This window comes from Aquila chrysaetos, chromosome 7 (assembly GCF_900496995.4).
Source record: "Aquila chrysaetos chrysaetos chromosome 7, bAquChr1.4, whole genome shotgun sequence".
Classification (NCBI taxonomy): Eukaryota; Metazoa; Chordata; class Aves; order Accipitriformes; family Accipitridae; genus Aquila; species Aquila chrysaetos.
This window is the reverse complement of record NC_044010.1, coordinates 45,713,266-45,726,725: the sequence shown is the minus strand read 5'-3', so window position 1 is coordinate 45,726,725 and position 13,460 is coordinate 45,713,266. Positions and strand designations below refer to the sequence as shown.

General features: G+C 41.9%; 1 protein-coding gene across 2 annotated transcripts in view; it reads left to right on the top strand.

The window, feature by feature from the left end:
- The first annotated feature begins 618 nt into the window (after positions 1 to 618).
- PHEX (phosphate regulating endopeptidase homolog X-linked) overlaps positions 619 to 13,460 on the top strand; it is a 109,293-nt gene continuing 96,451 nt past the window's right edge. The window contains exons 1-3 of one of the 2 annotated variants that reach the window (XM_030020871.2): positions 619 to 1,692; positions 5,768 to 5,836; positions 8,370 to 8,531. In XM_030020871.2, coding sequence (XP_029876731.1) covers positions 1,581 to 1,692; positions 5,768 to 5,836; positions 8,370 to 8,531 — 343 coding nt within the window. In that variant the 5' untranslated portion in view covers positions 619 to 1,580. Of the gene's footprint in view, positions 1,693 to 1,847; positions 1,988 to 5,767; positions 5,837 to 8,369; positions 8,532 to 13,460 lie in introns of those variants that run through there. The other variant, XM_030020872.2, reaches the window with a different exon arrangement.

The following is a 13,460-nucleotide window of genomic DNA, read 5'->3' as shown; positions in this document are numbered from 1 at the left end:
TCACGGGTTAAATGTGGGATGAGTAGGCGGGTGAAAAGGAACAAATGCTTTCTTCCTGTTCCGTGCCAAGCAGAGATGAGAACGCCCTCCTGGAGCTTGCTGGCAAAGAGGGACAAGAATAAGAAATGAAGGCATTTTGCTTGCAGGACCCCAGCCAGGCTGTAGAGGGGCTTGAGGAGCGAGGGTTTCTGGACCTTCAAACTCCTAAGTCGTCTTCTGGATGGAGTAGGTTTTCCCTATATGCCCATCTGGCATCCAGGACAACTTGTGTGCAGGTGCTCACAGGGAAAAACCGTTCGGTCTCCAAACCAATAACTTTGCCGTTGTGATATATGCCCTAACCTTGTGACATAAGCCTTTCTTCTCTCTACTTGCGCAGTTTTTTATCAGGGTGGGTGGGGGCTGAGGTAAGAACTGCTAAATCCGCATAGAAGTAACTCAGACACATAAACTTCTGTTGGGAGCACGAGCATGGCACTGCCTCTCCCTGCATCCTTAAGTTTTGCATGACAGTCCAGCTCTGGAGCAAGCGCGAGCTCCTCGGAGGGCTGAATGTCACAGGCAGCTCCGAGAATTCACCCTGAAATGATTAATTTTGTTACTTGATGAATGGGGAAACCTTGCCACCTGGAGAGAGGAATATCAAGTCTAAGCCAAAAACTGAGAAATCCATATAAATAAGGCTTTCTAATTTTTTTTTTTTAATCCCCCACCAACTTGAAGTCCCAAATAAGTACTTTCTGCTAAGCTCATAGTAGTACTTAGAAGCATAGGATCATCTCCTAAGATTCATTGCATATCAGCAAGGACTGAAATACCTTGCCTGGAAAAAAAAAAAAAAAATCTAGCTTTTAAAGCAGCACTATTCTGTAGGTTGTGCTGATTATTGCTTTGTGCTGCATGACTGTGATTTTTGGCACGCAGTGTCACATACCAAATTCCCAAAATAAAATGCTACATGATATTCTAAGAGCTCTTAGGAAGCTTTAAAAAGGGATTTGTCCGCTGAGCGGGTATCTCTTCTGGTGAAGCGAAATGATGCAGCAGGAATGGTTTAAGAGGAGGAAACTTTAGTCAGCAGATAATTAGTCTTTTTAAATAAGCGCAAGGAGAAAAAAGAAAACCTTCCATCGGTCTCGTGTTTGCAAAAGTTGTCAGCAACCCTGCTTTGATTGTAAAGGGTTTACGGCTATATGTTTGGATAGCTAAAACATCTGTTCGGCAACGCTGTGAAATCCTCGTGCTCGGAACCCCTGATAAGGGGGACTGCTGAGCTCTTGGCTCGGAGAGGCTCTACCGGCAGCGAGGGCTGCGCAGACAGCGGTCACCGCTCGCCTTTCCTCCTCCTGGTCGGAGGAAAACGTGGGAGACGGCTCCTGTTTTACGCACGGTTTTCCTTTGAGAGGGAGAGAGCAGGAAGCGCCTAGGCAATGGTTCGCGACAGAAACCTGGGGTTGTAGAGAGGAGGAGGAGGAGGAGGAGAGCCCATGGGTGCAGTTCGTGAAGAGTTGAAATACTGACACCACCGCAGCAGAGGAAAACCGGACTTGTGCCAGAGCGAGCCCGTCCAAGCCATCCCGATGGAAGGAGAGACGGTACCCGAGGCCGGGAGGGCGGCCAGCAAAGCCACGCGGATCGCCCTCGGCGTCTTCGTGAGCGGCACCGTTGTGCTCGGCACCGCGCTTTTCTTGGGTAAGCGAAAAGGTCGAGGCTCACCCGAACGCAACCCTCCCCGGCCCGTCTGCTGGGTGCCCGTGGTTTGGTGAAAAGCTCGGTCTCTTCTTCTCCCCCCCCCCCCCCCCCCCCCCCCTTTTGTATTTATCCCGAAATGGAAACGTGCCAGGAAAGGGATTTGTTGCGGGAGCGCTAGAGCTGGAAGGTGCAACGTGAGCTCATGTAACTTTCTGAACGCTGAATTTGAATTTCGATACTAATTTGGACGTGTTCTAGCCAGAACTGGGTCCTTTTGCATAATGGGGAGAAACGGGTGAGATTATGCATGTCACTAATGCTGATTACGAACTCACAGATTGTCACCGAGGACTAATATTTTCTGTCTCCTGAAAATGAATCTGTAGTGCACACATTTTATGGAATCTTTTGGGTTTTCCTTCATTTGGTTTTCATTTAGGGCTTGACTAGAATTCCTGTAGAAGGCTTCAATAGTGCATATGCTTGCACATTTTTTTTAGATCTTTCTGTTCTTCTACGATGAATTGCAAAGTCGTCTTTGCAAAAATCATAAAGAGCGCATCTGGGATGAAATTAAAATGTTTTGATCAGATTTATAAGCTGTAACTGGACACAATTGAGGAGGAATTAGTTTTATCTCTCCGGGATTTGGAATCATCTGTAGATTGGTTTTGTTGGAATATCACATGGAAGCATATGCCTACACCTATAAAATGATGTGAAGACGTATAAATGTACCCAGAACCACCAAGCAGAGAAGAGAAAGCAGTGCTGTACCCTGTAGGAACTTGCAGAGACAGATCCTCTTTTGGACTGATTCAGCCCAACTTTTCATTTCTTTAGACCAAGACAGATTTCCCTGGACTGGAGGGAACTTAGCCTCTAAGCATATCTTTTGCTTCCCTCTGATCCTTTATGATCTTGCAGTCTTGTTTGAAAGGCTTGCTTCGTTTATAATCACAACAGAGAAAATTATGCCAGGTTTTCTATAGAATATTTAAAGCACGAGGCTCACACTCGGCTAGTGTTTTTCTGCCCTAGAGCAAATTCTACAAACATTTGCAGGCAAGTAACTTTTGTGTATGTGAGTAATCCCGCTCAGTTCAACAAAACTCTTTATAAACGTGAGCAGGATTTAATCTTCAACTTGTTAGTGCAAAATACTGTTTCTAGATGAAAAATAACGTTTTTCACTTAAAGGATACAATATCAAACACCAGGGAGTAATGGAGAGACCTTATTTCTTTTTTTTAGCAGTAGATTGTTTATTGCTTGTAAAAAGCAATAGATGTTTACCACCATAGCTTGTCAGAGATAGGAGTGCTTTATCCATAGACCAGACGTGAAAATTCAAGCAAATACATTTATTCTTAGAGGTAGTTTTCTAAGTGTACTGAGGCCTGTTCCATAGACAGGGATTCAGTGTCAAAATTTTCATTGGCATAACTGCTAAGAAAATAAAAATGCTGGCCTTGGGTCAACCGAAAGGTTTTTAGGATTTGTTTGGAAATTGTCTGAGGTTTTTGACTAAAAGAATGAAGGAAAAAAGTTAAATTGTTTTGGTTTAATGTTGTGTCAATGCAATGTTTCTATGTTTCATTGTGACACTGTGTTTTGTTTGTAAGTTTGAGTTTAACTCTTTTTTAGTTTTGTTAAACTGTAGGAAAGGAGACCGTTCTTTCTGGTCGTGTGAAACATTTCAGGCACCTCAAGATGACCTTTTTTCTTCAGTCTTCATTTAATCTGCAAAACTTGCAGTTTCTGGTAGACCTGAAACAATTTCCCTTCAATTTTCCAGCCTGAGGAGCGAAACGTAGCCTTCTCCTCCTTCTCTTGTTTCTTCTTCTCAGAGGCCCTACAACTCTCTTAAGAGGAATCTGGGAGAATCACGTATTTTTATTTACTGTTACTTGCCCGTACCGGCTGTAGCCACACCGTGACTTCAGCGGGGAGCTGCTGGGGGAGTCACTTGGCATCACCTCGGGTGGCTCTCCAGTTCCCTTGGGCAAGAAGTCAGGCAGCTTTGAACCTCAGTTTGGTAGCCTCTCCTCCTGACTTGGTAGCCCTTTGGACTTCTCAGGTTAGAGGAACATCCGCATTATTTGTCTCTGCATATTTGTAGGCTTTTTCCCCTTTTGGATTTTTACGGGGACCTTAATTACGGTGTGTATTTTCTTAAGAATCTGGGAACAGGCTTATAAAGGAAGAAGCTGGGACACTGAGTGTTACAACCACAACCGTAGGCAATAATGTCATGGTTAGTTCTCTTACAACAACAACAACAACAACAAGGTAAGAGAACAAAACCAAGCAAAGTTTTCCAATCAAAATTAGCTGTTAATTAAAAGGGAAATGTTACCACCAAAGATTTTTTTTCATTTGCTCTAATGATGAAGTTGTAAACGGAACAAAACTAGTCAAAAGGGTATTGTGCTTTTGTTTATATGTATCAAAACCACGAGGTCTATTTCAGATTCTTTACTGATTCTTTTTCATTTTCCCTCATTTTCCATCTAGTGCAAAAGAAATAAGTAGTGTCTGAGATTTTCCCTCCTTTCTCTGCTTTGTTAAGAAAAAAAAATCTAGCAAACTTTCAAGACCTGGACAGGTTCGAAAAAGCTAACTTTAAAGCAAGGGAAAAGGTGAGTCGGGAGGAGTGCAACATTCAAATAATAGGCACATTATCCATTATTTGTATTTCACATGGCTCAAAATCATGTTCTGGAGACCTCCACTTCTCTATTTTCTACTGTTCTTCAATATTTCAGTTACAATCTTTATATGCCTCAAAATCTTGTGTAGTTCTTGGCTAATTTACAAAGGTTGTTGAGGGGTTGTGTTTCACTGAGTCAATGCAAGCTTTGGTAAAGTTGTCCAGAAATAGTTTCACGTTCTCAGTTTTGAAGAAAATTTGATTGAAATCCAGCCACTTCTGTCATTAATTGTCATTAAAGCTATGAGGTTGGAAGAGATTAAACAGCTTTATATTCAATTACAGCTTTAGGTTTTTTATAGTAAAATTTTCCTGTGCTGAAATACCATTTCATGTTTTTCTATCCCCTTTGAACAATATATAACTACGGGAGAAATTGCTTTATAACTGTCAGCACTGGTAAAGCTACGATACCTTAATATAGTCGACTGTTGGGGTTTTTTGTTTGGGTTTTTTTTTTTTCTTTTTTATTTTTGCCATGGACTGAGTTATTAAGATAATGGATATAATGAGACATTTCTTTACATCTACTGAGCACATCTACTGAGTCTGATTTCATCTACCCCTTGGGACTCTCCCATCCTCATCCCAAGTACCAATTATCTGCATATTTGCTGCCTGACAGCAGTATCTGAAATTAGCAATTCCTACGCTCAAGTTTCAGTGGCAGCTGTAACACACGTTTTTAAAAGACGAGCGGCGTTAACTGGCGACCGCCTCGTTTTTGCCACCAAGGTTTTTAGAAGCAAATACAATTGCAATACTTTTGGAAGCCAGTTCAGACAGACGCTGCGCTGTGCCTTCTAAACCACGTCTCTCCCCGTGCCTGTTGCTCTCTGGTTTGTTCCAGGCTGGAAGGAGGGGACGCTGGAGGCGTCCCGTTGGCGCTGGGTCGTGCCGGCGCGGGGTTCCGCAGGGCAGCGCGATCCCCGCGGCTGGGCAGGAGCGGGGGGAGCCCTGCCGAAGGTGGCTGGGTAGCTCCGCGGTGCGTTGCCGGCTGCGAAAGGCGCATCTCTGGAGGATGATGGCAACGGCGATTAATTGATCGCGGTGATGCTCGCCGTCAGGCTGATGCGGTGGTACTCCGGGCGCTGTGCGAATGTCCTCTGAGAGACAGCCCGTGCTCCGTGCTGCCTACGAGCAAAGACGGAGGAAGGAGAAAGCAGGCACAGGAGGGGAAAATTATTTGTTTCGAGCCGCAGTGTTTACTTAATACACATTCTAACTGGTTTAAATCGATGTCGGCAGAGATGCATTAGGGCCAGAGCTTGCGCTGACATTTGAACGATCAAGTACGCAACATTTGGCTGCAATGGTCAAAATTCATTACAAATGATCTCATTATGGTTTTCCATTTTGCAGTTAGCCAAGGTCTTATAAAGTTTCATCCGAAGCAACGGTACTGTTTGACCTCAGAATGTATTGAAGCTGGTAAGCAACAATTTTATCTTCTCTATTATATTGTGATTATAGTATGTTAAGGAGGCATTTATACTGCTTAAATTTTTTCCATGATACAATTTAGTCAGAAAGCTTCATTAATAATGGGGGGGGGGACCCCAAACTTTTAAAAAAGTCACTGTTTAAGTTGCTGCAGCTCTGTTTATTTTCTACCATTAAAATTCATGTTTTAAATCGGTTTAACTCTACCCAGGTTAACTCAAAGTTTCCCATAGGGTTTGTTTATTTTTTTAATAGGAAACAAAATGTTGGGTGACTTGACCTTCAGGTGTATTTTGTTGTTTCCTTCCCAGTAGTCAGAAAACCAGCAAGTGAATTGTTAAAGCACAGAGATGCTTTAGGGCCAGATCTTGCACAGACTTGCACAATGGTAATGTGGTGACTACAACTCAAAATCTGCAGCTACTTCCATATTGGCAGGCCCTTTTCCCCATGCAGAGGTACATGTGGTAACCCTTGTAGAGCTGGAACATCTATTAATATTAAATGTGAGCTAAAGGGACCGGGCTGGTGGGACCGGAGAGACACCCATTTTGCACTGGTCAGTTCTGACAGAGTTTTGCTCACACTACGTCAATGAGAGTTTTATCATTGAGTGTCTCGAGAGCAAAGATCAAACAATAGTTCCCACATCTGGAAATCTGCCCCTAGAGCTGTTTTACTGGAAACAAAGTGGACATTGTGTGAACTTATAAGAGTATTTATTTCCATTCTGAACCATATTAAGCTGGTACTGTGAGGTGTTTGGCTTGTGGTTTGAAGTCCTGACAAATTCTGTGGGGCTCCATAAAGTGAAAAATTTGCAGATCTCAACATTCCCAGGACGTTTCTTGCCATTCTGCTTCTGCCCTGCGTGGCACTGACAGTGCTCCTGGCCGCCCTGGGCATCACCCTCCAGAGCTGATTCTTGAATGACTGCAAATATGTAAGCAAGGTGGGACAACTAAACAAAACACCACCATCCCCAAAACCCCAACCAAAAAAAAAAAAAAAAAAAGCATGGGTGCTTCATTTTGAGCTTCAGAACAAAAAAAAAAGTCACTGAAGAAGTTTGAATCTGAATTGGCTTTCTTCTTCTCACATGCACACAAAATAACACGGATCTTTTGGTAAGCTCAGCAGAAGCTGGGATTTTGCACCAAGGCAGACTTGGACACCTAAATGACCTGACTGTTTTAGTTCAGAGTGCTCTGTGCAGTGACTATATAATGTCTCAAGACCTGAGCCCTGCCTTGCTGAACAGCTTTTCAGGAATGATAGAAAATTGCCGAAGACCAAAGTGTCTTCAATGTAGTCGGTTTGAGAGTTTCTAAAGTGAGAGAGAGAATTACAGCCAAGACACAGAGTGACTCTTCCTATGACATTTCTAAGTGGATGAAGAAGAGTTACTGGATGCTAGAAATAGTAACATAAAGTCTGTAAAATTATCAGATTTCCTGCTAGGATTTTTAATCAGTTATTTGGATAAGCCTCAAAACACATGATCATTTAGCCAAAAAATGTCCAGTATCCACATATTCTGTGTTACTTGACCCATGTAGATTTATGCCACCATCACTGTAATGCATGAAATGGGTAATGATTTTAAACTAAAAGAGGGTAGATTCAGACTAGATCTATGGAAGAATTTTTTTACGGTGAGGGTGGTGAAACCCTGGCCCAGGTTCCCCAGAGAGGCGGTCGATGCCCCATCCCTGGAAACATTCCAGGTCAGGCTGGACGGGGCTCTGAGCAACCTGATCTGGTTGAAGATGTCCCCGCTCATGGCAGGGGGGTTGGACTAGATGACCTTTAAAGGTCCCTTCCAACCCAAACTATCCTGTGATTCTATGATTCTGTGATTAGATACTCAAAAGCTATTAAGCCTCTGGCTTGTCAGACTGATCTCTCTCTTACCAGTCTCACCCACAATAGCAACTGGGGGGATGCAGTCACAAAACGGAGCTGAAAATAATACAATTACCTTTTCCAATGAATGGTAGATCAGAACTTGATTTGTTTTCCTGTGCAGCTATTCAGCTGAAGGTAAACAGTGCATAATTTCTGGAATGCTAATTACAATCTGTTCATATGTATTGCTACTAAATTCCTCAGGCACTTAATTCTATTATCATGGCAACAATGGAGAGCCTGTCTTCGGGTGTCTGGCTCCAGCAGTTCATGTTCCTGTAGTGCTAGGTTCAATGGTCATTGCTGCACAGCACTCAAGAACATTCACTGCAGATATTTTTTTTTTTTTTTTTTTTTTTTTTTTTTTCCTCCTTCTTATGTAGCCACTGTTAGATGCTAGAGAAGCTGGGTGGTATTCTTGCTGCTTTTTAAAAAATGGCAGAGATCAGGGCACACATCAGTCCTAGAACAGCAAGGCTTAGCTTGCAAGTGAGGCCAGCTTCACGTTGCAGAGACCGGTGAAAGTTAATCATCATTTCTGGACTGTGGCCTCATGTAATTCTCTCTTTAGGAAAAAGTGTTCCACAAAATCCATGTGGTGTCTTTTTTACAGCTGCTGGCATCCTAAGCAAGATAAATCAATCCATAGATCCGTGTGAGAACTTTTATCGATTTGCATGTGATGGCTGGATATATAATCACCCTATTCCTGAAGACATGTCAAACTATGGTGTTTATCCTTGGCTGCGACACAATGTGGACCTCAAACTAAAGGGTAAGTGTGTCATTTCTGAAGGCGTTTGGGTGGCTTGTCACGGTAGCTTGTTAATTGGCTGGTTTTGAAATGAATAAAGATTCCACGCTTCTTTCTGATCATTGGATAATACCCAACAGCCCAACTTGATGTTCCCTTTTAAGTGTGTTTTTGTTGTTTTTTATTGAAAATAACATTGAGAAATAGTGAATTATAACAGAATTTGGGAGGAAGAATACAACTCCTGAGAACTCTACCAGTTAAGAATGGAGGGACCAAAGCGTATTCCTCATACCAAAGGAAAAAGCGAGAGGATTTGAACTCTTTCCCCCTCACAGTCGATAGGTAGACCAGCGTGCAGGAGCACAGCACGCACATTTAAGAATGTCCCAGATCCAGACAAACATCTGTCTAGGACAGCACTCTGTCTCTAACAGTGGCCAATAGCTGGGAAAGAACATAATAAGGCAAAACCAGAGTGATATTTTTCCAGTACACTTACCCAGCTCTTGGCGGAAGGCAATTTACAGGCTTCCGGAGACGGAGGTTGTTTGGGTATCGTGTTTCCTTCTCGTTGCCGTCCAAGCTGCCATTGAGGTACCTGAGCTATCATCAGTGAAACAGAAGGCTGCTTCAGATTGTGTGTCTGGAGGAAAAAATAGCCCCGGGGTGGAAACGTGTAGGAAGAGAGGTATTTTAATCTGCCTGTGACTTGACTTTGCGCTATACTCTGCAGCAAGGCCACCTCATCAGGAAGCTGTGCAGACCAGCTGGGGAGAAAGGGTGATGGTTATTGTTAGGTAGGAAAACCCTGCCAGAGCCTTGTAATCTTCGCTCAAAGCGGGTCATGCAAAAGAAGGGAGATGTGCAAGATTTGTTATTGGTGGTGGTGTGCTTGAGCATTGCACGCCTTGAGCGCGTTGTTGATCTATCAGTCGACGTAGGAGCCTGCTCTGAGCTCACCACAGAACAGAGGTCAGTTTTAGGATGTGCTTAAATATAGCGTTTATTTTTCTCTTAGATTTTGTACATATGTGCGTGTGTAGGCATCAAAGCCCTTCTCCGCTTGCTTTCTTCAGTCCTATCGTCTTCAGTTTTGGCATCGTTAAGTATTTTAAAAGCTGCCTTCGGTTTCAGAATATGAGTTTGGAATTTCAGCGTAGGACACAATCTGATGACTGATGTTTTAAGTCTGCTGAAGATGTCACAACCAAAGGGAAAAAATATTGCCAGAGCCTGTTTTACGTTATGCTTTGCATTCTAATTGTTCTGCTGCCAGAATCGGGCTGTATTAGATAACTGCACATCCTGCATGAACCACAGCCACAAAGAAGTCAGTCCTAATTGAATATAGAGTAGCAAGCTGTGACTCTCATCCCTGATTTCCTCTTTTTACAGAGCGTAATCAAGGCCATCATGCTAAGCCACATTTTTAAATGGTTTTCTTACTGCAGTCCCTTTAGAAGTTGCTAATCCATAGCTAGGAAAATACAAGACAAAGAAAGAAACATCTAAGTGAGAAGTATTTGCTTAATGGAAACTCCATATCAAAAAAGGGTGTAATGAAGTGCCTGATAACTACTTTAACAGGAGGCCTAAACTGCTCCTTGGCATGGTACAGGGACAAAGATGTGAAACATTGGGTGGTATAGAGGAGCTGATTTAATATAACATCTGTCATCTCCTCCTTAACTTCTTAACTGTCTACTTAATAGGCTTTCCAAAATATTCTTGGCAATTAAAAAAGGAAAAGGAAAAAAAAAAAGGTGTTGGATGTCAGTGTTGGTAGCTGAAATAACAAGGCATAACTTCAGCCTCTATGTATGTTTGTGTTTTAACTTGAGTTACTTCAATAAATTAGCTCGACACTGAGTTATTCATTTGTGGATGACCACAACCTTGCTATCACAAGTTTTAGCAAGATGAAGAACTCTTGCATAGAGAAACATATATATGTGGCTGACCAGACCTCAAAAGCCAATTTAAGCTCTCCTTCCTAAAGAACTCTTGGTAGAACTTTGTACTTCATTGTAAATGTCCCTGTTTGACACTCAGTAGATTAAAAAAGCCCCAGTCTTTAAAGAGCTCATTATTATGCAAGTTCTATGTTCTGAAACATTTATCATATTAAAGAAAACTATTAATCTTAAAGTGATAACATGGCTTGGCCAGAAAGCCACATTTTTCATATTTGATATTCTTTGATGGTGTGATATAAACGGAAGTATTTATTCAGGCAATATATTAAAAAATGATGTTACTTAAAATAAATTATTTGAACATCTAATCTGTTTTCTGGTGCCTGAATGTTCCTGAGCCTTAGGCAGAAAGGGGGTTTGGGTATTCGTGCAAAGATCTGTGTATGGCCTTGGTTACACAAGGGTATCTTCAGTCTCCTGGAAGGTTCATTTTTTGTTTGGGGCAATTGCTACAGAAGACGACATTCCAGTTGATAATGGGTAGCAAGTGTAAGAATTAGTTTTGCCTCACCAAAAAGTGGTAGGTGTAGCTGTATAATGTATTGAACCCTGCATTAAGTATTACTGGATTTGAGAGCAAAGCTTGGGGTTTTTTTCTCTTTTTCTTTTTCTCTTTTTTTTTTTTTTTTTTTTTTTTGAGGTTGCAGACACACAAGAGCATATGACTTTGCAGGTGTCAGCTTCAAAAAGGGTAGATCATTTTCTGTATTGATGAAGGGTTTTGGTGCTTTAATGGGGAATTCCAAGGAGAGGAATGGCAATGGGCCAATGGAAAATAGCTGAGAACTACTGGGTGGTAGATTTTTTTGCCTACATATCTCTGGTTGATTGAAGGAACAGGACAAGAAACATTCATTTCAGGGTTCTTCCAGATTTGCAAAACTTAATGTGGTAGTTAAAAATCCTATTTTTTTTGTAAGCTATGGGTTTATAATGGGGTAGGAATATATATATATATATATGCGTGTGTGTGTGTATATATATATATAATGCTCCCATGGCTTTCTCTAGCTGTCTTAGGATGGATTCAAACTAAAATTATATCATCATATTTCCCCTTTAATTTCTTTTCCATCCTTTGTTTGAGGGTCACTTGGATTTCTTTTTCCGCTCTCAGAGGAATCCACAAACCACATGTGGAACTCGCTTTGATCTCCTGGCTATACAAAAGGGATAAAATCCTAGCCTGGTGAAAGCAGGGGTAGGTCTTTGCTTGGATGTCAGCAACAGCAGGATTTCACGCGTTGTGGAGGAACGTACAGAAGACAATCGCAGATAGCCAAAGTTATGTCAAAAGCAGAGACTCGTGGGTTTGGTCATGACCTAGATCCAGGTAATGGACATCTAATATTTGGGTTAAAATTTCTTGGTTCCCTGCAGAGCTGTCCTGGGGAGGACCGAGGTACTCCTAGTTACCTATTCCTGGCTGGACCAGACTGTCGCTGACTTGAAGCCAGCGTTTCATTTGCAGATACGTTAACTGCAGGCACGTTAAAAAGTGCCTCTTGTTGGTTAAGAACAAACACTTTTAGTGCCAATGGGCCTCTGAGGAAGCTCTTGGAGTCCTTCAAAATGGAAAAACTGGTTTGGTTGTGGCACCTGCTGTATGAACAAAAGCTATCTCAAACCACAACTGTTTCAGCCTTATGTCAGGTCAAGATTGCAATGTCTCTGAGAGTTAATAAATGTTTTTCACTTACCATAACATTTTCTGCAAAGCTATTTGTGTTCCTGCTGAATTTTTCCATTTTGATTGGTGACCTTAATTAAGATTTTAGGAGCACTATTGTCTTACCATTGAAATGGCAAGTGGCTTTTTGTGAATAATTCAGAACTGGAAGTCTGAGGCAAGTAAATCAGTGCCTCTTACCTGTGGTGAATGCTGATCGTGAACCAAGCAGTTTCTTTTCCTTTCTCTTAAGTCTGCAGAGCAATGATATACAGCTGGGTTGTTTTGTGGTTTTTTTTTTCCAAGTGATTATGCAGGAAGCAATAAATTAAAAAAAAACAACCCACCCCAAAACAAAACTACGCAAATATTCCTAAATCTCAGCACTGCAAAGGAGTGATTTAAATTATGTGAATCATTTGTTAACATGTCTTCCAGGCCTTTTAAATTTAATTTATGTCTGTGGAAACCAGTCTACAGATTAAGTCTCCATACTGATCCTGGCCTGGTGAGGCACCTACTTCAGACTAATTTGCTGCACTAAGCTTTCTAGCGTGGCTATTTTCTGAATGCCAGTGAATTTGAAGTGAGGAATTTCCAATGTGGCAAAGAGAAAGAATTGGAGGCCTTTTAGGAGGGTATGGTGTGTGGGTTTTTAAAGAACACGAGACAGACAGCAAACAAAATAACTTGGCAGCGTAGGCAACTTTTCCCAAGATAATCTGCAATGGCTTTCTTTAGAAAATAAGTTGTTTTTTATGTAAAACCAGTAAGGTAAAAATATCTCAGTATGGAAATTTATACTATTTGACCATAGGACAGTCCTTTCAGAGAAGTCCCAGAAGTTGGTGTTGTGTGGCTGCTGTCAGTGTTGAGGACCCTGTGCCACAGGGCTCTTTGGGGCTGGTTTCTCTTCTCCCACCATTCAACAGGTGCTCAGCTGGGACCACTGGGCTGCCTTGGATGTGGCCCATGAAATCCATAATGTAGGTGCTGACACTCATCCCTAGGTTTCGGTATTAGCTGACCCACTTTTTGTGATTTCTTCCTTCAGAGGTAGCTGGCTGAAAGCTGTCCCAAGTGAGAGGGAGAACACCAGCAGTAATTAAAAAAAACCAAACCCCTCAGAGGGTATTTATGTTATTGCCTCCAATATCTTCTTGTTGGATAACAAGATAGTAGCAAACAGCAACAGCGCTTAACGTTGTTTTCCTTGGTCCTTTCTACTATAAATGGATCTCTTTTCAATGATGCAGAGATTTTTTTTTTTTCCAGCGGTCCGTATCTTTCCTGTAACGGCTT